Here is a 24335-nt window from a genome sequence, read left to right as displayed (position 1 = left end):
GTATGTGTATGTGTATGATGTGTATGTGATATGTATGTATGTGTAGTGTATATGTATGTATGTGTATGTGTAATAGGATGTATTGTGTTATGTGTTATATATATGTGTATGTGTAATATCGGTATGTGTATGTGTATTTGTTATGTGTTATGTGATATATGTGTAAGTGGTATGTTAATATAGTGTATGTGTATGTGATGTATGTGTATGTGTATGTGTATGTATGTATATGTGGATATGTATGGTATGTGTATGTGTATAATGTATGATGTGTATGTGTATATGTATGTATGTGTATGTGTATATGTATGTATGTGTATGTGTATATGTATGTATGTGTATGTGTATATGTATGTATGTGTATGTGTATATGTATGTATGTGTATGTGTATATGTATGTATGTGTATGTGTATATATATGTATGTGTATGCTGTTATATGTATGTATGTGTATGTTGATATATGTATGTATGTGTATGTGTATATTATGTATGTGTATGTGTGTATATGTATGTATGTTGTATGTGTATATATATGTATGTTGTTATTGTGATATATATGTATGGTATGTGCATATATATTATGTGTATGTGTTATAATAGGGTATGTGTATGTGTAATATATGTATTGTATCTGTGTATATATTGTATGTTTGTACTGTGTGTATATATATAGTATTGTGTATGTTGTTATATATATGGTATGTGGTATGTGTATATATATGTATGTGTATGGATATATATGTATGTGTATTGTATATATATGAGTGTATGTGATACTAGATGTATGTGTTATATTGTTAATATATATGATGTAGGTATGTGTATATATATGTATGTGTATGTGTGTATATATATGTATGATGTATGTGTATATATATGTATGTGTATGTGTATATTATATGTATGTGTATGGTGTATATATATATGTATGTGTATGTGTATATATATGTATGTGTATGTGTATATATAATGTATGTGTACTGTGTATATATATGTATGTGGTATGTGTATATATATGTATGTGTATGTGTATATATATGTATGTGTATGTGTATATATATGTATGTGTATGTGTATATATATGTATGTGTATGTGTATATATATGTATGTGTATGTTGTATATATATGTATGTGTATGTGTATATATATGTAATGTGTATTGTGTATATATATGTATGTGTATGTGTATATAATATGTATGTGTAATGTGTATATATATGTATTGTATGTGTATATATATGTATGTGATGTGTATATATATGTATGTTATGTGTATATATATGTATGTGTATGTGTTATATATGTATTGTATGTGTATATATATGTATGTGTATGTGTATATATATGTATGTGTATGTGTATATATATGTATGTGTATGTGTATATATATGTATGTGTATGTGTATATATATGTATGTGTATGTGTATATATATGTATGTGTATGTGTATATATATGTATGTGTATGTGTATATATATGTATGTGTATGTGTATATATATGTATGTATGTGTATATATATGTATGTGTATGTTATATATATGTATGTGTATGTGTATATATATGTATGTGTATGTGTATATATATGTATGGTGTATGTGAATATATATTATGTGTATGTGTATATATTGTATGTGTATGTGTATAATATGTATGTGTATGTGGTATATATATGTATGTGTATGTGTATATATATGTATGTGTCATGGTATTATATGTATGTGTATGTGTTATATATATGTATTGTGTATGTGTATATAATGCTATGTGTATTGCTATATATATGTTATTGTATGCTGGTATATATGATGTGGTGTGTATGTGGTATATATATGGTGTTTGTATGTGTAGTATATATGATGTGGGTATGTGTATATATATGTGTGTGTATATGTGGTATGATATATTTGTGTGTATGGTGTATATATATGTTGTGTGTATGTGTATATATATGTGTTGTGTATGTGTTAATATGTGGTGTGGGGTACTATATATATGGTGTGTGCTGTAGTATAGTATTTTGGTTCTGTGTGTGTATAATAAATATATATATGTGTGATGTGTATATATATATATTATATCATGTACGTACTATTAAAATATATATAGTGCTAGTATATATTATATGATATAATAGTATAATTATATATACTTTATATATATGTGTGTAAGTGTTGTGTGTGTTGTATGTATGTGTTAAAATATATAATTTATATCATATATTAATAGTTTTATATAAGTCTTTTGAAATATATACTATGTGTGTGTGCTATATAATATGTTGTGTGGTGTGTCGTGTGTGTATTAATGTGTGTGTAATATATTGTTGCAGTGTATTATAATTGTATTGTGGTGTGTGGTGTAATATATGTTGGTTTTGTTGTGTGTTGTATAGTGTGTGCGTGGATGTGATGCCTATATCATGTTGTGTGCAATGGAGTCTGTATTTTGTGTGTACATGGCCTGTGGTGTATATACGTTTGTGTGTGTGTGTATATATGTGTGTGTGACTATGTGGTGTGTGTGTTATATGTGTGTGTGTGTTTTTGTATAATGACTGTGTGTGTGTGTGTATATGTGTGTGTGGTGTGCATATGTGTGTGTGTGTGTATATGTGTGTGTGTGTGTATATGTGTTGTTGTGTGTGTGGTGTGTGTGTGTGTGTGTGGTGTCGTGTGTGTGTGTGTGTGTATGTGTGGTGGTGTTGTGTGTATATGTGTGTGTTGTGTGTGTATATGTGTGTGTGTGTGTGTGTATATGTGTGTGTGTGTGTGTGTATATGTGTGTGTGTGTGTGTATATGTGTGTGTGTGTGTGTATATGTGTGTGTGTGTGTATATGTGTGTGTGTGTGTGTGTGTATATGTGTGTGTGTGTGTATATGTGTGTGTGTGTGTATATGTATGTGTGTGTGTATATGTATATATATGTGTGTATATATGTATATATATGTGTGTATATATGTATATATATAGTACATATAGGATAATGTACCCCCTACTGTAATTTATAAAGATATTATGTTACCGAGGAATTATGTGATCATATAAAAGCACGAGGCCGCAGGCCGAGTGCTTTTATACAGGTCACATAATATCGAGCTGACTATTAATATCTTTATAAATTTTAAGTAGGGGGTACATTATTCATTATAATCTAAAGTTTCAGAGAGAGAAGAGAAGTTGTGGAGGGGTGTGCCTGTGTGAGCACTGAGGGAGATAAGACTCCTGCACAGACTGACTGAGGCTTACCATGTGGTCATGGAGGATGGTGGCACACTGCAGAAGCAGTCTCTTGAGCCGAGTCCTCCACACTCTGTCTCCCTAGCCTACACAGGGCAGTCACACAGTCTGACTCCAGCCAGCCAGCGAAGGAGAGGGGAGGGGTGTGCCGGTGCAGCACAGCTGTGACGTCCACACTCTGAGTGACGGTGTGGGAGGGGCAGACAGAGTGGTTGGAGGGGGAGCAGAAGAGGGAGAGAGGCGCTGATCATCCCCATTTGTGTTTCGGAGCACAAGCTTTTCTGCTGCTCTTAAGGAGCCTTCCTGCAGCAGGGCTACTTGGCAGACCGAACATCGTGTCAGGCTGCAGCAGTCACTAAACAGCGGCGCTGCTCCTAACAGGAGGGAATAAGCGAATAAGGTCAAAACCCGCCTCCTTAGACATCACTCACTGGCTGACATCGCCACTCCCAGTGGCTAGAGTTTTGGCTCTGGGGAAAGGAGGAGCGTTCCCTGCTGCATGTGCTGCGTGAGTACGATTCAATCCTGGCAGTCAGAAGGGAGGGGGCAAGAGCAGAGGTACAGTAAAGCTGCAGGGAGAGAGAAGTGGTGAGCAGCGGCGGAAGTGCTGACCCAAATAAACGGCGTGTTCTGACGTCAGAACGCGCCGTTTATAAGGATATAATTTACAGTCTGGTCCCATAGGGAAATGACCAGACTGTAGAGAGAGAGAGAGATATATATATATATATATATATATATATATATTATATATATATATATATATATATATATATATATATATATAGTCAAAAGAAGCTAGCACACACAGGACTTATGAAGAAAAAAAGGTTTTTATTTTAACAGAAAAAACTTAAAAACTTTCTGTTTAAAATTTTCACCAGTCTGGCATTTATTGTAAGCTGCCTGGCTCTGCTCCCACCTCTTTGATGAAAATGCTCCCCAGAATATTTTCATTGAAATTAAACCTGCCCAACCGCTAGTTGATCCAGAGGAAGGTAAAAAAAAATCTTAAGCCTCTTCAATTTACCATAGAAGGTAATGTTCCACTGTATTTTCCTGTATTTTCTCATTTGCAAAAAGCGTCCAACTCTTCCAAACTCTTCCATCTAATGTATATGCCAGTGCAACCATAACTTGCATACAACCTTTGTTCTGATGCTAGTAGATGCTTGTTTCTGGTGAAAAAAGCATCAGATAGTTATTGTATGGTCCCCCTATATATTTTTATATGTAGTGATCATATACCCCCCTTATGCGCCAAGTAAGTGAGATGTTTGCGTTCTATTGCAAATAAGTATTTATGTTGTATTTGCTGCCATTCTTGTTGGGCAATGGAGATGTTGAGGAAGCTGGATTTTCTGCTGATTGATCTTTAAGTTGCTTATAGTGCCATAGGTATCAAATTCTTGCATTCTGGGTTCTGTTATAAAAAAGAGTGTGTCATCAGCGTATGTTGTTATCTTATGACTAAAACCATTAATGTGGACCCCTGGTATGTTTGCATTTTGTCTAATCTTTTGTAGGAATGGTTCCAGTGTGATAATGAACAGGAGAGGAGATAAGGGGCAGCCCTGTCTTGTACCATTGTTGATACCAAATGACTGAGATGGTTTCATTGAATATAACGTTGAAAGATACGGCCTACCCCCAGCCAGTGTAACCATTTGAATATAGCCTCCCAGCTCACCCTATCAAATGCTTTCTCTGCATCTGTAGAGAGCAATGCCAATGGGATGTTGCTTTTCTTACAGTAGTGTATGATGCTATAGACTCTGAAGGTGTTATATCGGACCTCCCTCCTAGGGACAAATCCTACTTGTTCAGAATCTCTTATATTGGGTAAAAAAGGTTTCAGCCTGAACTTTCGTGTATAGTTTGGTATCCACATTGAGGAGGGAAATTGGTCTGTAGCTTTTAACATCCAGTGGGTCCTTTCCTTTTTTTATGCATTAAGGTTATGTAGGCTAACGTGGCGTCAATTTACCGGTCTCCATGATTGTGTTTACGTTCTACTGAAGATGGTGTAGTAGAATTCTTGAAAACTTTTTGTAGTATGAGCATGTAAAGCCGCCGTGTGTGGGAGTAGTTTTTAAAGCATGGTCTAGTTCCTCTCTGGTGATTGGTAACTCTAATCTTTCTAGATCTTCTTTTTGTATTTGGGGTTTGGGAGTAGTCTGTAGGTATGTGTCCATTGTAAGACCTGTTTTATTCGTTTGGTTCTGATCAGGTTCCGAAGGTATGTTGTATAGAGTTTTATAAAGTCTCGAACTATATCTCCTATTATCGGTATCATGGGAAACTTTTCCAAAGTGGTCTTTGATGCTCATGATCTGATTCTTTCTCTGTTTGCTCTTTAGTGCTGAGGCTAATAATCGACCACAATTGTTCCCATGTTCAAAGTAAAGTTGTTTTTGATTAAAAAAAAATTGCCTTTTTAGTATAATTATCCAATATAGTTTTGAGTTCTTTTCTGATTGAAGTGATTTGGTCCAGAAGAGCAGGCGAGTTATGGTATTAATGTTGTTTTTTCATTCAAATTTGATAAAAGCTGGTCATATTTCTGTTTCTCTTTCTTTTTTGGGTTCCTATTTTGATTAGTTTGCCTTATCACACACTTATGTGCTTCCCAGACAGCTTGTGGGTTCAAGTCAGGAGTATCATTCTCTTTGAAATAGTTTAGTAATGATTTTGCTATATTAGTAGAAATATTATTGTCTAGTAACGCTTTGTTGAGCTTCCACTGCCAATTTTTACTGGGGGGGCCTCCTGATACTAGTTGTAGGAATGTCGAAGCATGGTCCGACCAGGTTATATTGCCAATTGTGGCTTCTGCACATCTGATGAGATTGATATGGGGTATGAGAAGGTAGTTGATTCGAGAGTAGTATTGGTGCGGACCAGAGAAAAAGGAGTAATCTTTTGCGTCTGGGTTGAGCATTCGCCAAGTGTCTACTAGGTTATAGGTGTGAAGTGCTTGTCTTGATTGTGCTATGTACTGCTCTGGTAGACTGGATTTCTTGGAGGAACAGTCTAATGTTGGTTCGGCTGCAAAGTTTGTCTCCTCCAATAATCGGTGTGCTATCTGTGAATTGATTTACTTGTTGTAATATATTTTTAAGAATATTCAACTGTCCAGTATTTGGAAAGTAGATCGAGACTAATGTGTATTTTGTCTTGCCTATTAAGCCTTTGACTGCATTCAAATGTCCTAGCCTATCTGTAATTTGATCAAGTTGTGTCCATTGGAGAGAGCCTGCAGTTATGATGGCAGTGGCTCTAACTTTGGTTTGCTGAGGTCTACTCGTGTAGACGTTTTCGTATCCCTTAATATATATCCTGGATGTGTTTTGGTGCTTAAAATGTGTTTCCTGTAGCATAGCGATGTGGACTTTGTTTAGTTTAAGTTCCAATTTTAAACTATTAAGTTTTTGTATGGTGTTGAGACCCCTGGCATTTAAAGACATGCGTAATTTGTCATGCATCATTTTGCATTGTATAATTTAAATTGTATGAAATTTACCTCCCTATCACTGTCATTGTTAACTAGCACAAAGAACATATGACTGCCCAACATTAAGTAACTTGAAAATACATAACATAAACATTTTTCGCAAGATTTTCCCTCCCTCGGATAACTCTGCAATCAATGAGCTATGATCTGGTTTTGTAGGGAAAGTAAACAAATTGTGCTCCGTAGACTCCCTTTCTATCAATTGGGTTGGTCTTGGGTCTTGAGAGATATATCTGTAGACTGCCTTCCTTCTTGACCCTTTTTTCATTCACATTAACATCCATTATCGAAACCTGGGTGACTGACATATTGATAGATGGTATCGAAAAGTAATGAAGGAAAAGAGTACGATAGAGAGAAGGAGAAGAAGATAGGAGAAGGTAAAGAGGAAAAAAAGGAGGGGGGGGGAAGGGGACTAAAGGAGAGGGAGCAAGAGGAGGTGTTGGAAGAGAATGAGGGAAGAGGGGGAAAATTTGCTGACCTATTGGGAAAAGACGGCAAAGAGCAGCCTGGAGGGTATTTCCCAAAGACGAAAATCATTAGGAAAAATTGTTCAAAACTAGAATCATAAAAAGGCAGTTGAAGAGGATAGATTTTGGGAGCAAAACAGGTATATTTCATATCATATAACAGTAATGCACATGGGTAATGTTCATCAAAAAGAAATCAATTCAAGTGAAACAGAACTCGTGGGATATATCTCAAAGGCAAAAACCCTGAAAAATGAACCCGCATAACCTTGTTTTTGGGACTAAGTCCGATGTTGATCTTAACCCAGATAGTTGTCAACCGGCAGTCTATAAGATACATCCAAAGAAAAAAAAAACCCTACATCACACAGTTATGTCAGAATTAATTACAGATGAAGATTACCATCCATGTACTAATTGTACGTGATCACATAGTTACCCGCCATTAGAGATAAATTTCAGGCCGATAGGGTATGTTCATTCACTTAGCTGATTTCTTTCTCTGGTAGTTTTGTTAGTACTTCTTCTTTTCGTGGGTGAAGACCATTCCTGGATTTCTATCTCTGGTAGCTCTTCTCCGTTATACACCAATGCCCTCCATTCTGATAGGTCCGGTGGGGTGATCCCCAGCTGGTTGCAGAAGTGTGGTAGCTCATCTGGTTCCTTAAGGGTGACGAAGTTGCCATCCTGATTAGCTGTGAGAGAGATTGGGTATCCCCATTGGTATTTGATGCCTTTAGCTGTGAGGATTGTAGTTAGTGGGCAAAGTGTGCGCCTCTGTTGTAGGGTGAGCCATGCTAGATCCTGGTATATCTCGATCTTGTGGCCGTCCACAGAGAGTTGTCCTGCCATTCTCGCCTTCTGAAGTATGGTCTCCTTCAGTTTGTGGCTATGTAAGCAACAGATAATATCTCTCGGGCGGTCCCCTCTTTGATTCGCAGTGAGCCCTATCAAATTTTATCTCTGCATCAGGAGGTTGCTCTAGCAGGGGGTTAAAGAGTTCACTAAGTGCCGTTCAATGTCTGCTTGCTTCACAGATTCGGGCAGACCCCTTATGCGCAGATTATTGCTACGTCCTCTGTTATCTAAGTCCTCCATATGTCGTCTGTGTAAATAGATATATTTGTGTTGTGCATTTGCCCTATTGGTGACTATTTTGACCGCTTGTGTGTTGCTCTGGGCCTGCGATTCTATGTCTACTAATTTGGCGCCAATATCTATAAGGGAGTCCTTGATCTCCGCTAATTCAACCCTATTCGCTGCCTTAAGCGATTTAGCCATCTCCCGCAGGTCGGCTTTTGTTGGTAAGGCTGACAATATTTCATGTAGATCTTGGGTTTGCGAGGGCAATGAAAAAATACTCACCGAGTCTGTCGGGCTTGGGCTGCGTCTGGAGGTCTCCGCTATCTTTGTTGGCCTTGCGGTGTGTCCGGATTCCTCTGTTCTCTCAAAAAAGGACAACACAGAAGGAATTTTCATTGGTATCGGAGTTGCTTGTGAAGCCGAGGTGTACTTATTTTTGTTATCTTTCCCCACAGCAGGTTTGCTGGTCAAATCTGCTTATTAAATACAGCATTGGGTCGGGAGCTACTCTCTCGTGCGGCTGCTCAGTGCTCCATCCGGTCACACCCCATGTTTATACCCTTCTTTCAATAGTATCGCATCTGACCACTGGAAAACAAAACTGCACTGCATATTCTAGATTAAACCATACAAGTGTTTTGTAAAAGAAGAATTATCCTCTCCTCCCTCAAATCTATACCCTTTTTAATACAGCTCAAACCCCTGCTGGCTGGCATTGCTTGCTACAGCAATGCTTATTCCCCTAATCTCTCTTCCATCAAGGATTTGACTAACTCAGTCCCACTAAGAGTATAAGTGGCTTGTATATTTTTGAAGGCCAAATGCATTCCTTTTGTCTTATCAAGATCAAATTTACCACTTTTTAGAATTCGGGTTATTCACAGGTACAGTGATTATATATTATATATCTTACTCTTCCCAGTCATTCACATGCACAACAGTTAGAGCAGTTCCACTGACTCCAAAGGCCCAGTTGGTCAGAATTATAGACTTTTTTCAATATTTATTTAACAATTCATCTTCCCCATGGTGTGGGGGAGGAGGTACAATAATATTGCTGTGGTATATTAAATTCTAAATAAGTCACAGCTTACAGTGCAGCAGTAGATGAAGGAAAGATATGTTCAATATCAATCATTGTTTTCACAGGGCTGCAGCTTTTAGAGGGAAGTCTGTTCACTGATGAAGAGCCAGCAGTAGCTGTACCTATTAGTCCTGCATACATACTCGCAAGAGCCAGCATTACAATGTTTAATGTAAGTTTATTCTTGCAGGGCTTAAAATAAGACTGATTTCTATTGATTAATTTGTGGATGCTTTTACAATATAGACCATTTTGGTTGTGGTCAGCTCTGACTTTAATAGAGTAGTTTATTTAAATAAGATCTAAGCTTTGTTGTTCTTACATTTCTTACAGTGAAAATGGGCATGTATAAATATAAATTTTCATTTATTGTGGAATCAGTCTTTTGAACCCTATATCTATCAACAAAGTCTATATACACATTTTGATGCAATATAGTATTTGTCAAAAGGGCCTGCAAAATGTTTTACTTGTCAAATGCCTAATGTAGGGTTTTGAAGATGAAGAGATTCCATCAAAGAGCTGGTCTGTTTCACAACAGAAGTCAAGAACTATTTTGGAGTCCTTTGAGAACCCATTCAAAATGGTAAATTATTAGATTATTCCATTACAGTATAATGGACTATTAAACACTAGCCCTCATCCAAAGTAATGTATTTTCCATTTCATTTTTACTCTGCTCTTGTATAGTTTTTGCCATCTGAGGATCGCCAGGCTCATGTGTCACAAGCAGCTAAATTGGACCCCAATACAAAAATGTTTGAAGTGAGTACATTTCTTAATTAAGTAATTCATACCTTGTGCATTAGTAAAATGTATGTTATGACTAAGATTACCTTACTTTTAAATACTTGATAGATCAGTAAGCAGTGGAAGCTTGTAAGTCTGGCACAGCAAGAAAAAGAAGCAAAAGCTAAAGAAGATGCCAGAAGAAAGAAAAGGGAAGAAAAAGGTAAAATGTATTTAAATTTTTGTTTCTGTTAATAGAATGCTTTTACATCTGCAGCATTTATACATGGTAACTAGCATTCTCACACTTTGTTTCTCATTTGCTTTCCATGCAATAGCTGCTCGGGAACAATCTAAAAAGGATTTTAAGAGCAGTGTAGAAAATTTTAAATCTGTCCGTGAACAAGCAAAGGTGAGTAAAGGATAACTGTAGTTAAACGACGCCTAGCAATTGTTATTTTAAGCCTACAGGAAAATATTTCCATGCTCAATGATTGCAGCTGCTATTGCTGTTTGCACATATTCTATTAAATGTGATATTTGCAGGATTTGGCCAAATCTGAACCCATATATTATATTTAACTTTAAAGGAATTCTGTCATGATTTGTAGAGTGAGTGTGTGTGTGTCTGTCATTTATAATTGTATTCTAAAACCAGGTTATGTAGGACTGGTAGGGTGCTTTGTTGCCCACAGAAAAACACATTACTAGTAGGTTACAAAGCACCCAAAATACCTTTTGAATTTTGCTCTTTGTTAATCACAGCAGAAGGCTCTTAGTTACCAGGAGCTACATTTTTGCCGCCCCTGGCGACCAGGGGGGCTCTGCCTGCCTGAGGCGAGTGCCTCAACACGACTCATTGGTGGAGCGCCCCTGATTATTGGAAGGGGCTACAATTGATTTACTTGTTTTTTAGTGTTACTGTTCCTGTAAAGCTCTGAACGTGCATGTGATATTTTTTGTTATACAACTTTGTTGTTCCAGCATCAGCAACCACCTTTTTCCTCTCCTTCCATTCTGTTTTAAATAATGTACAATTGTTTTTCATTACATCAATGAAATGAGAGTTGTTTTCAGATTTAAGTTTTTGCCCATAACAATTCTTCATGCTAGTTTCCTACCACTAAAAATCAACTAATTCTTACAATCAACGGCTAGTAATAAGATACATATACTGACTGCTGCATGAATGATCCAATTCTTTGTACCTGTGGGGTCTCTCAGGTGGTCTGGGTATGTTTGGAAAGTTGCACTCTCCTGATTATTTGGATTCTTTGAGTTTATGGTTCTATGTAATGTAATACTGGCATGCAATCATTGAATCTTAATCATTGCACCATCTGGTTACACTTTATTATTTCTTCTATACTCTCTCTAATTTTTAAGGATGAAGAATCCAACAAAAAACGGGAACGTGTATCTAGTGAACCAGGGTCTGAAACTATGAAATCTGACAAGAAGCGCATGAAACATTCTGAGGAAACACAGAAGCCTGATTCTCAGACACCATTTACCCCCTTTGATTATAGCAAGTCAGACTTCAAGATGTTTGCAGGTGTTTTTCTTGCAATGAAAGAAAGCTATTAATTTACCAGTCAACAATATTAATTGCATTGGGTAAAATGAAATGGAATCACATGTGCCTGAAAGCAATGTCTAATGTTATGTAATGGTCTTGCACTATGATAGCTTTTTAGAATTAAAATAAAAACAATATTCTTAAATATAGCAATCATAATCATTTATGTTCTATACTAACTAATGTTCTATACTAACAAATCATTTTATAACTTTTTTTTTTTTTTTAAAGGCAGCAGTAATGTGAAAAGTCAGTCTGAGTTTGATCCCAATAAGCAGACACCTAAAGAGAAGGTAAGTGCCCATACTAACAGGAAGATTGACATCTTGTTCTAATTACTGTAAACTTCCACTACAGAGGAAATTACCACAGGGCCGTAAAAAGTACGGGAAGCAGGGAAGATCTGTGCCTCCAAATATGCCCCAGTAGCTCCCAATGTTATTTTCTGCTGAATCAGTGCACAAGCTCTGTGCTGCTGTCAGTTACTGGGCTAAGGGGCCGACTCAATATAAATATACACAGCATATAAATTGTCACAATAAAAGGCTGATTAGTACTAATACAGATAGTTACTACATGGCAGCACAGAAACCAGTGCAATTAGCATCAGCATTTAATAATCAGCCCTGTAGCATCAGTTTTATATTACAGGCCAACCTCATTTTCCCAAGTCACCCATGGTAAACAATTCACCAACATGGGTTAATCCCGCCTATCAGGTCACTGGATAGGAAAGTGTTAATATAGGTTAGGTATTAAATACTCTGCTCCTCCCAGCAATCCTCGTCTTTTTTCTCTGTCGTCTCAGGGGGACACAGCGACTCTAGGGGTTAAGCTCCACCCTCTAGGAGGCAGGACACTTAGAACTGATTTGCCGGGGGCGTGTCCGGGACTCCGTCTTAACCCCACACTGCCATAATCCCTCAGTTTTTAAGTGTCCTGCTTACTAGGAGGAGGGACAATCCTTGTCCTCCTGAGACAAGAAGATTCAAGACAGAAATGGGGTACTCAGGGGACAGGAATACCTGTACCCCTAGCAGTATGGACCCCCTTCGAGGGACAACACCGGGGTCATAACATAGCCTGAGGGGGCTACACCGACCATAGGGACAATTCCTGCTCCCCGCCCATAGGGGTGACAGACGGTCCCACCGGTGAGGGGAGAAACCCTATGTGAGTATATTCTGCTCACTCACTGAGGCCTGCGGAGCTTCATACTGCCATGCTAAACTGTGCCCCTTCTCCCTAAACACACTCAGGTATCACATGGGGCAGGAGCTTCTACTTGAGGGTCAACCTAGATCTGTGCTTAATGTGAGGCATGTCTGCTTACCTCAAGGGATGTTTTTCTGCCTCTCTGCCTCTCTGCTGCCTGCTCGCATCTCTGGCGCACTTCAGTAAGAAGGAGGAAGCGCCATATCAGGCTGCTGCTCCGCGCTCTGTGGAACGCATGATGCGTTCCAAAGCGGCCATTTTGTTTTCTACTATCGGCGCGAGATTACAGTTCGCACTGACGTCACGGGCGCCATTTTCCCCTGACGCGCTCCTGTTAAATAGAGCAGGGAGCGCTCTGTCTTCCTCTCTCTCCCTTACTTCGCTTCATAGCGAATAAACACGGAGAAAGTACAGCGTACTTGCCCTATCCTAGTCCTGATAACAGACATTAAGGGTCACTCCAGCTCCGCATTACCCATTGGGCCACAGTCGCATATCCCTCAGCAGGTGCCAAAGACACTGCAAAAGGGTACTAGCATGGCAGAAGGTAAGTCAGAGGGACTTTTCCCCAGGGGGGGGGAGCTCCCGCAACAGCAGCGCAAGTAACTTATTTTTCTTGCAAAACTTGCCATTCCAAAATACCAGGGGGCCAGGGGGAGCCTATCTGCAGGTCTTGCTCCAAGGGGCAGGGGTCTACACCTTCCCTAGGAACTACTCCTCTAATGACACTTCCTGCAGGGAACCCCCATCAAGACACAGATCAGGATTCAGCAGCGGGCACTTCTTCAGAACCCCCTGCTCCTCTATGGGCAATCCAACTATCCCAATCACTGGCCTCGCTCCAGAGCCTACCTTCCTTTGCGGATAATTTATGCCGAGCCCTAGCTAAGTTGGGCCAAAATCCAGCGGGAAACGCAAAAGACCTGTCAGCCCCAAGGGGGATTCCGGCGGTCATTCCAACTCTGATGTTTCTTCTCTGGGTGGAGAAGATTCTCATTCCGAGGGTGAACTTCTCCCATCGGATTTCTCTTCAGGTGAAGAAGAGGATCAAGAAAATGATTCCAAAGTCAGAGATGTTCAACATGACATCGACAGTATTATCAAGGGAGTTACAGAAATACTGAAGATCACCCCAGCTTCGGACCAACAATCCTCATCTACAAGCCTGTTTAAACAACAACACAAGTCTTCTGTATGCTTTCCCTCACACGAACAATTACTCAACATCATACAGGAGGAATGGAGTTTCCCTGAACGAAAATTTCAAGCTACACGAAAATTTTCAAAGTCCTATCCCTTTCCCAAGGATTTAGTGGACAAATGGTCGTTGCCTCCTACAGTCAATGCCCCAGTGTCCAGATTGTCTAAGTCCACAACCCTGCCTGTCACTGATGCCGCAGCCTTCAAGGATCCAAGTGATAGGCGTCTTGAGGTTTTTTTGAGAGCTACTTATTCATCAGCTGGATCTACCCTTCGTCCAGCCTTAGCTTCGGCCTGGGTAGCCAGAGCCATTCAGGCATGGTCTGAATCCCTAATCAAGGATGTACAAGAAGGAGTACCCAGAGTGGATCTCATGTCATCTATTCAATCCATTGCGGAAGCATCAGCTTATCTGTGCGACGCCACCCTAGACACCGCACAGATTACAGCCCGCACGTCAGCCCTCTCTGTGGCAGCCCGCAGAACACTGTGGCTTAAGAACTGGACAGCCGATCTCAGCTCCAAAAAATCCCTAACTTCACTTCCCTTTAAAGGACAACGTCTGTTTGGTGAGGAGCTAGAAAAGATAATTTCGCAAGCCACAGGGGGAAAGAGTACATTTCTTCCTCAAAACAAAAGTAGATCTACGCCTTCTGTGAGACGAGGAAAATGTTTTCGTCCCCAAGGTGGACGTTTTACAAGACGAAACCATTCTCCACAACGTTCCCATTTTCGATCAAAGACAAACAACAAGGGTCGACCCACGTGGAAGTCCAACAAGTTCCACAGCAGGTCCCCGGCGGATAAATCTACCTCCGCATGACGGGTCACCCCCTCCGGAATCCCAGCAACCATTAGGGGGCAGACTTCTACGATTCCGGGAGGTATGGAACCGTTATTCATCAGACGCCTGGGTCAACGAAATCATAGCCGAATGTTACCATCTCGACTTTTCTTCAACCCCACCCAGAAAGTTCATCATGTCTCGGGTTCCTTCCAATCCCATGAAGGCTCAAGCCTTTTACGACTGCATTACCAACATGGAGAGAAACGGAGTAATTGTTCCAGTGCCTCAGTCAGAGACATTCTCGGGGTTTTACTCCAATCTGTTTCTAGTCCCCAAGAAGGATGGATCGTTCAGACCAGTCCTGGATCTCAAGTTTCTCAACAAACACATTCGATCTGTACGATTCAAGATGGAAACTCTGCGCTCTGTCATCCGGGGGATGGATCCAGGACTCTTCCTGATGTCCCTAGATATCAAGGATGCCTACCTCCATGTTCCGATCTGGCCTCCACATTATCGCTTCCTGAGGTTTGCATTCAAGAACCAACACTACCAATTTGTAGCGTTACCGTTCGGACTGTCCTCAGCTCCCAGAGTTTTCACCAAACTAATGACAGTGTCCGCGGCAACATTGAGACTCCAAGGGATTTCAGTGACACCTTACCTGGACGATCTTCTCCTCAAGTCCAGGACAGAAGATCAAAGCAGACAAAATCTTCAACAGGCGATAGAGCTACTTCAGAGCTTCGGATGGACCATCAATTGGGAAAAATCCAACCTGCGGCCCAGTCACCAAATGATATTTCTGGGTCTCCGGTTCAACACCTTGACTCAACGGGTATACTTGCCTCGAGACAAGCAGTTAAGGATCAAAGACCAGATCAGCATTCTTCTACGCAACCAACGACCTACGGTTCACTTAGCAATGAGAGTGCTAGGACTGATGGTCTCATCCATCGAGGCGGTTCCCTTCGCACAAATCCATCTTCGACCACTACAAGCCAACATTCTCTCAATGTGGAAGGGAGGCCCTCTCTCACAAAAGTTCACCCTATTAAACACGACAAGAGAGTCTCTCACCTGGTGGCAAAGAAGGGACAACTTAGCCATGGGTCAATCCTGGGCAATACCAGACTGGAATGTTGTCACCACAGACGCAAGTCTAATAGGTTGGGGAGCAACTTGGAACAATCTATCGGTACAAGGTCCCCCGAAGAAGCCAAGCTGCCCATAAACATACTGAAACTTCGGGCGGTACGTCTAGGCCTAAATCACTGGTCACATCAGCTTCAAACCAAGTCCGTACGCGTACAAAGCGACAACTCGACCACAGTCGCGTACATAAACAGACAAGGAGGGACCCGCAGCAGAGCAGCTTTAGCAGTGAGACTATCCGCCATTCACATCCCAGGGGTGTTCAACACACGAGCAGATTTTCTCAGCCGAAACCAGCTGGATCCGAGCGAATGGGAACTCCATCCGGAAGCATTCGCAGAATTGGTAGAAGTATGGGGCCTACCTCAAATCGACCTGATGGCATCCAGAACCAACCGCAAGGTACCCAAGTTCTTTGCTTGTTCTCGGGACCCGATAGCGATGGGAGGAGACGCCATGACTCAGACTTGGCGTTTCAACCTGGCCTATGTCTTCCCTCCTCTCCCCATGCTACCTCGAGTGTTGAAGAAAATCAGACGGTCAGAAATCACAGTCATCGTGATAGCACCATATTGGCCCAGGAGAACCTGGTTCTCCGATCTTCAGGAGATGACCATAGATCAACCAATTCGTCTCACTCCCAGACACAATCTACTGCAGCAGGGTCCCATAGTCCATCACAATCCGGGTCTCTTTGCTTTGACGGGATGGCTGTTGAAGCAACCATTTGGAGACGACAGGGTATAGCCGAAGAAGTCATTGTTACTATGCTCAAATCACGAAAACCTACTTCTTCTAGAGCTTACCACAGAGTCTGGCGGAGTTACTGGAACTGGTGCAAAGATGCAGATCTACCGTTTTTGGACCTCAACGTTCCAAGGATTTTATCTTTTCTCCAGAGGGGCCTTCAGTTGGGATTGAAGCTAAGTTCCCTGAAGGTGCAAGTATCAGCTCTGTCCGTCTTACTACAATCACTTCTGGCACTAGACAATTCTGTCCGTACCTTCTTACAGGGAGTAGCACGCATCGTTCCTCCCTTCCGTCCACCGCTCCCAGGTTGGGATCTCAACCTCGTTCTAGAGTCTCTGCTAGACCCTCCATTCGAACCCTTAGGGGTGGTATCTGAAAAGTGGCTTACCTGGAAGGTGGTTTTCCTTGTAGCAATTTCTTCAGCCAGAAGAGTGTCAGAACTTGGTGCCTTATCTTGCGATCCCTCCCTTTTGGTTTTCCATAAGGACAAGGCAGTACTACGAACCGTGCCATCCTTCCTTCCAAAGGTCGTATCTTCCTTCCACATCAACCAGGAGATAGTGGTTCCATCTCTTTGTCCGGACCCCAAGAATGAGAAGGAGCGACGATTGCACAAGTTGGATGTGGTTAGAGCACTCCGCTGGTATCTGGAACGTTCCAAATCCTTCAGACGTTCTCAAACCCTGTTTATCGTGCCCTCCGGACCAAGAAAGGGCATGGCAGCCTCCAAGGCCTCGATTGCAAGGTGGATAAGAGAGACAATTCGTCAAGCCTACCTATCCAAGGGCAGACCACCGCCAGAGAATGTTCGTGCACATTCAACAAGGTCCCTGGGACCATCTTGGGCGTGGCGTAACTCTGCATCCTTGGATCAGATCTGCAGAGCGGCCACCTGGTCCTCTGTTCACACATTTACAAAATTTTACAGTTTTGACACGTTCTCCTCAGCTGAGGCCGCTTTTGGCCGCAAGGTTCTGCACACTGTAGTGCAGTAACGTGTCGGATTCCAATTCGCTCCTGCCCTGCTGTTCTGGGACTGCTTTAAGTCCCCTAGAGTCCCTGTGTCCCCCTGAGACGACAGAGAAAACTGGATTTTTGATACTCGCCGTTAAATCCGTTTCTCTGTAGTCGATAGGGGGACACAGGGCTTCCCTACCCTGAGCGAAAGTTGACCTTTGGTCCATGGGAAATGTTTTCCTGTTTTACCTTATGCTAGTTGTTTAGTTATGATAATCCCTTTTTCAGCAGTCTCTTTGGTACAAACTGAGGGATTATGGCAGTGGGGGTTAAGACGGAGTCCCGGACACGCCCCCTGCAAATCAGTTCTAAGTGTCCTGCCTCCTAGAGGGTGGAGCTTAACCCCTAGAGTCCCTGTGTCCCCCTATCGACTACAGAGAAACAGATTTAACGGTGAGTATCAAAAATCCCGTTTTCCTGTCCAGGTCACTGCAGGCTGCTAATCTTACCATGCCATGAGTGGGTCTCTCACTCTTTCCCCCCTCTGATGCCTTGTGGTGAAAAGAACCCATTGGGCAGGGATGAGTTCTGGAACTGCTGTGGAATTCCCTCATAAAGAGGAGGATGAGGCAGACCAGGAGATTAGCCGATTCAGTTGGATACGGCGCCATGTAAGTAGGAGGCATAGTTTGGTTCCATGGAGATACGCGTTCCCGATTGTGGATACGAGTCACGCACCTGGAATTGACGCATGTCCAAAAAGTGACGCGCAAGAAGACCGCGCTCCTGGAAGTGACGCACGAGGAAATGTGCGCCGGAATTGACGCACGTCTGAAATAGACGCATGAGAAAACGGCGCCCAAATGTGACGCAATAAGAGGGGGCTTGCAGTGTGAACAACGGTGGCGATATTGGTGGATGTGACATTACACCTAAACCTTGAAGTTGGGAAGCATTGAACTACGTTCTGCTACAGATTGTGAGTGCCTCTCCAAAAAATTGTTTGGTGTGATAATTAGATGTCTAGCTCATGACATAATATATTACAGGTTGCTATGGATCAGCCTGGTTCTGGAAAAGGATCTCAGCCCAAAGGTCCTAGGTAAGCCTGCTATGGATATATGGAATCAAACAAGCTGTGGTGCAAGGCATGCAAGAGGCTACTGCTTCTACCTCTGGAGTACAGAGGAAAGCTAAAAGGGTCAGAGAGTTGCCATATGAGTCTTTATCGGATGTGTCAGATGAAGAGTTGTATTCTCCTGGGGATATGCATTGAGTTCTCAGAGGAAGGATAAGTAATGTCTGAAGAGAAAATTGCATTTGATCCTACTACAGTAGAGAATCTGGTAAAAGCAGTGAGGAAGACCAGTTTTTTCCATCTGTCAGGAAAAGACAGGTGACTTTTCCAGTGCATGATTCAATTAAAGAGATCATCAATACTGAATGGAAGAGAACAGAAAAGAAGTTTATTATTCAGGGAAAGTTTGCAAAAAAATATCCAGTGGAAGAATCTCTCCAAATTATGGGATAACCCTCCTAGAGTCGTTGCTGCAGTAGTAAGATTGGCGAGGAAAACAACACTGCCGGTGGATGATGCGGCAGCTTTCCGTTATCCGATGGAGAAACGGATCTTAAGAAGACCTTTTTATCAGCAGGGGCAACATGTAGGCCGGCAGTAGCTTTGACCTCTACATCAAGAGCCATGAAGGTTTGGTTGGATAACCTGGAGGAGGTCATTTCTTCATATGTTAAAAGATCAATCTTACGTGAAATGTTGTTCTGAATTGAGGCTAGTGGTGGACTTCATGGCAGATACCTCTCTAGATCTGGTACATCTGGCTTCCAGAACAATGGCACATTCGGTGTCTTCAAGAAGGGCCTTGTGGTTAAAACAATGGTTGGCAGACTCGGCCTCTAAGGTGAATCTATGTCAGTTGCCGTTCGAATGGGGATATGCTCTTTGGCGAGAAACTCGATTCCATCATTAAGAAGGCTTCTGGAGCCAAGAGCGTATTTTTGCCGCAAGAGAAGAGGTTCAGGCGTCAAGGGGGCAGGCCTAGTTCCCCCATGAATAGGTCCTTTCGAGGTTCAAGACAGCCTAGATATGGAAGGGCTGCTGGAAGGCAATCAAGCTAGAAGTCCACAAGGGGTGAAAGTCGTCCACCCAATAGGAGAACTCTACTTTCAGCTCAGCCCATGCAGAGAAAAAGTATTGAGATCAGGCCGGCTCAGACCAGCAGAGTGGGGGCACCTTTAACATCCTTTTACACGGTCTGGGCCTTGAATATGAGAGACAGGGCCGCCATCAGGGGGTCACAGGGGGGACAGTTGTCCCAGGTCCGCATGATTTTGTGTCTAAGGGGGGGCCCAGCCATGCTTCACTCGATTAGCCCCCCTGCTTTCAGTGAGCTGCTGCATAAAATATGACACAGCAGCTCCGTGCACGGAAGCTTTTATCCTATTAAGATTTCCTGTAACCTCATTGGTCCTTTAAGAATAAGTCCCGGTAAATCTGCATTGGATCCCCTTATCCAATCCCTGTACAACTTTTGGTCCCTCCCTTCTTAAGCTTGGGGAAATCCCATGTTGGTGAATTGTCTGCCATGGGTGACTTGGGAAATATAGAAATTTTTTCATACTCACTGTAATTTCTATTTCCAAGTCACTTCCATAGCAGCATTCACCAACTTCCCTCCTTTCTTCTGGAGCTTGTTACTAGACGAGGATTGCTGGGAGGAGCAGAGTATTTTAAACCTATCGTTAACCCTTTCATGTCCAGTGACCTGATAGGCAGGATTAACCCATGTTGGTGAATGCTGCCATGGAAGTGGCTTGGAAATAGAAATTACAGTGAGTATGAAAAAATGTTTATATTTCTACTTGATAATTTGCGACCTCTAAGCTTAGCTTTTCCACAGCTGCTCTTGAGTATTTGAATGTCACAGACACTTTCCAAGATGGTGACCCCCAGTGACAAGTTTGAAGTCCTGGATCATTGCTGCTATTGAGAAGCTGATACTTTAGGCTGGTCCAATAAATTCAGTATATAAAATATGGCATTTTTAGTAGGGATGCACTGAATCCACTATTTTGGATTCGGCGGAACACCAGAATCCTTCGCAAGAGATTCTACCGAATCCAGATCTTAATTTGCATATGCAAATTAGGGGTGGGAAGGGGGAAACTTTTTTTACTTCTATGTTTTGTGACAGTCATGCGGTTTCCCTTCTGCCCCTAATTTGCATATGCAAATTAGGATTTGGTTCGGCCAGGCAGAAGGATTCAGCCGAATCCTGCTGAAAGGCCGAATCCCGAACCAAATCGCAAATTCAGTGCATGCCTAATTTTTAGTCATTAGTTTTTAGGGATTAGCTCTCCTTTAGTATTGAGGATACTTCCTCTGCTATGGAGAAAAGTATTGTCAAAAGACAAAAGGAAATAATTCTGTGTTTTTCCAACTTATAAATGTATAGATCTCTGGTCCCCTTTAAAGTTTAATGGCCCTGTCTCTAGTGTTTCAGTCTGGCAACTCTGTGATCCAGGAGCATTCCAAACTGTTACACTTATGCCACATTTAGTTGATACATTTCTCAGCAGCATCTCTGGAGTATTCACACTGTTAATGAAATACAGGAATTCTGCTCAGCAGGGACAAAGATAAGAAATGTATCAACTAAATGTATCAATTTAGAACAGTTTACAGGGTCGGTGACCCCCCTCTCAGAGCTGCTTTAGAAGGTGAAAAATGAAACTTTACATTTATATTAGAAAAATGGTCACACAAAAAAATATAAAAGTAATTGGATTAAATCTTTGTTTCTGGTGAACTATCTGAAGCCAACTGAACTGAAAAAAGTGTTGGAAGGTAAACGACCCCTCTAAAACTTGGTCAGCAAACCTCACACTAAGGGGCATATTTATCAAGGGTCGAGTTTCGAATTGAAAAAACTTCAAAATTCGTTTTCAAAAAGACCAACCAAAGTGAAGTGTTTTTTTTTGTTTTTGTTTTTTTGGGTAGAAGAGGTCCGTATTCGGCCAAATTCTAATCGTACGATAGAATCGAATTCAATTGAATGCGATATTCCTTCGAAGTTTTTCCCCCAAAAAACTTTGATTTCTCAAAGTCCACCAATTGACTCCATATAGGTTCTAGGCGGTCCCCCATAGGCTAAAACAGCACTTTGGCAGGTTTTAGATGGTGAATGGTCAAAGTTTTAAAGAGACAGTACATCATAAATTTTGATATTTGAATTTCAACGTTTTTTTCAACGACTATTCCCTAGTCGAAGTACAAAAAAATAGCTCGAAATTCGAAGTTTTAACTTTAAAAATTCACCTCGACCTTTGATAAATCTGCCCCTAAAAGTCTTTGGTAAGTCTTTGTCTGCGTACAAAATGCAGGTGGAAAAAGCAGATCATCCGCTTGCTGTGCCCGTAGCCTAAATCCTACAGTGAAATATATAGTTTTTAATAAAAATATAAATATAATATTCTGTTGAGTATTCAGTCCTTTATATTTTGTGGAGCAAGATTTAGAGCAATAATAACCTTAGAGTGAAGAGTGAGAATTTAATTTGAGCTTCATCTCCTGAAAATAAGACCTTTTCTAAATGCAAATAAATTTAAAAGTTCTGTATAATTTATGATATAATTATTTTTACTATCCCTCTTTCCACAATCTCTCAAAACATATTCTCTCTTTCACTCTGTAAAAGAACAAAAGAAACTGCAAATAATTGATTATATTTAGAAAGTGTATTTCCATGAGAAAGTTTATGGGAAAAAAATGTAACCTTCACAATATTTCCAGTTTGTCTGTTAGGGTCAGTGCATACCAGCTTTGCACATTGTTTTGAAGTGAGTGTGATCAAGTCTCGCTCCTAGTTCTATTGTATCTTGTTGGCTCTATATAAATAAATGATAATGCACATGAGGTGTAGTATACCAAATTGGTAATACATTTTTTTTGCACCTTGTATATTTTACAGAAGAAAAATACTTCGACCAGGAAAGGACACCAATTAATGGGAAATAAAAGCATGTCGTTTGTAGCAACAAAGTCAGACCGGTATGTAAAATTTATTGTATAATGTCTTGAAAGTTGTCGATAGCCACAGCTTGGAGGAAACTTTTCTTTAAAACACATTGTAATGTAGATTTGCTTTGGTTAATTTTGTCTGCTTATTATAGTGACTAGAACCATTCATTTATTTGTTACCTTGCCTTATTTCAGTTTAGTCAACCTCCCTTGTGCTGATTCAAGATGTTGCAACAGCAGAGCTTTGTACTTGCTAAAACACTGTCACCTGTACCCAGTGCTTACATGGCTAAAATCTGTTTGCTTTTGTGAGAAATGGTTTTCAGTGCAGAATTCTGCTGGAGCAGCACTATTAACTGATGTGTTTTGGGGGAAAAAACATGTTTTTCCATGACAGTATCCCTTTAATAAGAATTGGGAACTTACATGTTTGGTTTTGTGAAATGCCAGAATCTGAGTGTTAAATGTATACTCTGCTGCAGGAAATCCCTCTATGAAAGCGCTCTGTTCTGGAAAAGTGTTTATTTTTCTTATTTGAAGCTTATGGTGAATAAGGCTTATAGCAAATTTTGACACCAGTGTTGTCTGCACATGGAACACAGACAGGAGAACATCAACTCAAAAAACATTCACTTGCTCCAGATGATGTGCCATTGGCCTTAAAATATACCATAAGCTTCCAATCCATGAACTTCAACATCATTTCCATTTTAAGATTTACTTTTAAAGTAATCCAAATCATAATCTAGCTCTTTCTCTGTTTCTAGTGGATTTCGACATAGTTGGCCCAGGAGATAGAAGCAAGATCATTCCTGGAGAAAGAAGAGCTCATTGGAATCTTTTTTTTTTTTTTTTTTTTTTTTTTTTTTTTTGCTTGCGTTTTTATTAAACTTTTAATATACAAAAGTTTTTAGACTCCTTGTCTAATCTTGTCTGTGTTGGTTTCAACTGCCATCATTTTATTGGCTAGAGAGGCAGTGGGAACCCTATCCACAAAGGCTTACAATTTAAAGCAAAATGGGTAAGGTAATGGGAGGTAAACATAAGCTGCAAATATATATCCTTATAAGTGTATGACTCGTTGCACTGAATAGAATCTTGTCGATAACAACAATGAAAATTAAGTTAAATTAAATCCTTTTTTTTTTTTTTTTTTTATTATTCCCCTACCAATTCCAAATTATGGGGAATCCGTAGGTATAGTCTTATAACATCCAAAGATGCTACTATGATGGCTATTTGCTGCACTTTATCATTCATAATGTGGACTTCAGAACTGATTTGCAGTTGACATCGGCACCATACATCCTATACGTAATTCAGCTCTAAAAGTTCATGAGCCTAACTGGCATCATGACATGCATAGGCTTTACTTTGTCCACTTTCATTTCCATATCTCAGAACCTGCTGCCAATGAGCATGCATGGCAGCCATCTAAAATCTAAGACTTGCACGCCTTGACATAGAGTGCCACCATCACAGCAAGGACCGAGAATATTTTCTTTTAATAAAGAAATACAAATTCCACATCCA

General features: G+C 40.7%; 1 protein-coding gene across 2 annotated transcripts in view; it reads left to right on the top strand.

The window, feature by feature from the left end:
* Nucleotides 1–23703, top strand: part of exosc10.L (exosome component 10 L homeolog) — a 45019-nt gene extending 21316 nt beyond the window's left edge. The window contains 9 exon segments of one of the 2 annotated variants that reach the window (NM_001091353.1): nucleotides 9458–9564; nucleotides 9883–9978; nucleotides 10083–10157; nucleotides 10251–10344; nucleotides 10460–10533; nucleotides 11508–11676; nucleotides 11932–11993; nucleotides 22753–22832; nucleotides 23570–23703. In NM_001091353.1, the coding sequence (NP_001084822.1) occupies nucleotides 9458–9564; nucleotides 9883–9978; nucleotides 10083–10157; nucleotides 10251–10344; nucleotides 10460–10533; nucleotides 11508–11676; nucleotides 11932–11993; nucleotides 22753–22832; nucleotides 23570–23600 (788 nt within the window). In that variant the 3' untranslated portion in view covers nucleotides 23601–23703. 2 annotated transcript variants of the gene reach the window in all.
* Nucleotides 23704–24335: the final 632 nt, after the last annotated feature.

This window comes from Xenopus laevis, chromosome 7L (assembly GCF_017654675.1).
Source record: "Xenopus laevis strain J_2021 chromosome 7L, Xenopus_laevis_v10.1, whole genome shotgun sequence".
Taxonomy (NCBI): domain Eukaryota; kingdom Metazoa; phylum Chordata; class Amphibia; order Anura; family Pipidae; genus Xenopus; species Xenopus laevis.
Note: the sequence above shows the minus strand (reverse complement) of the source record. Positions and strands in the feature narration are given on the sequence as shown.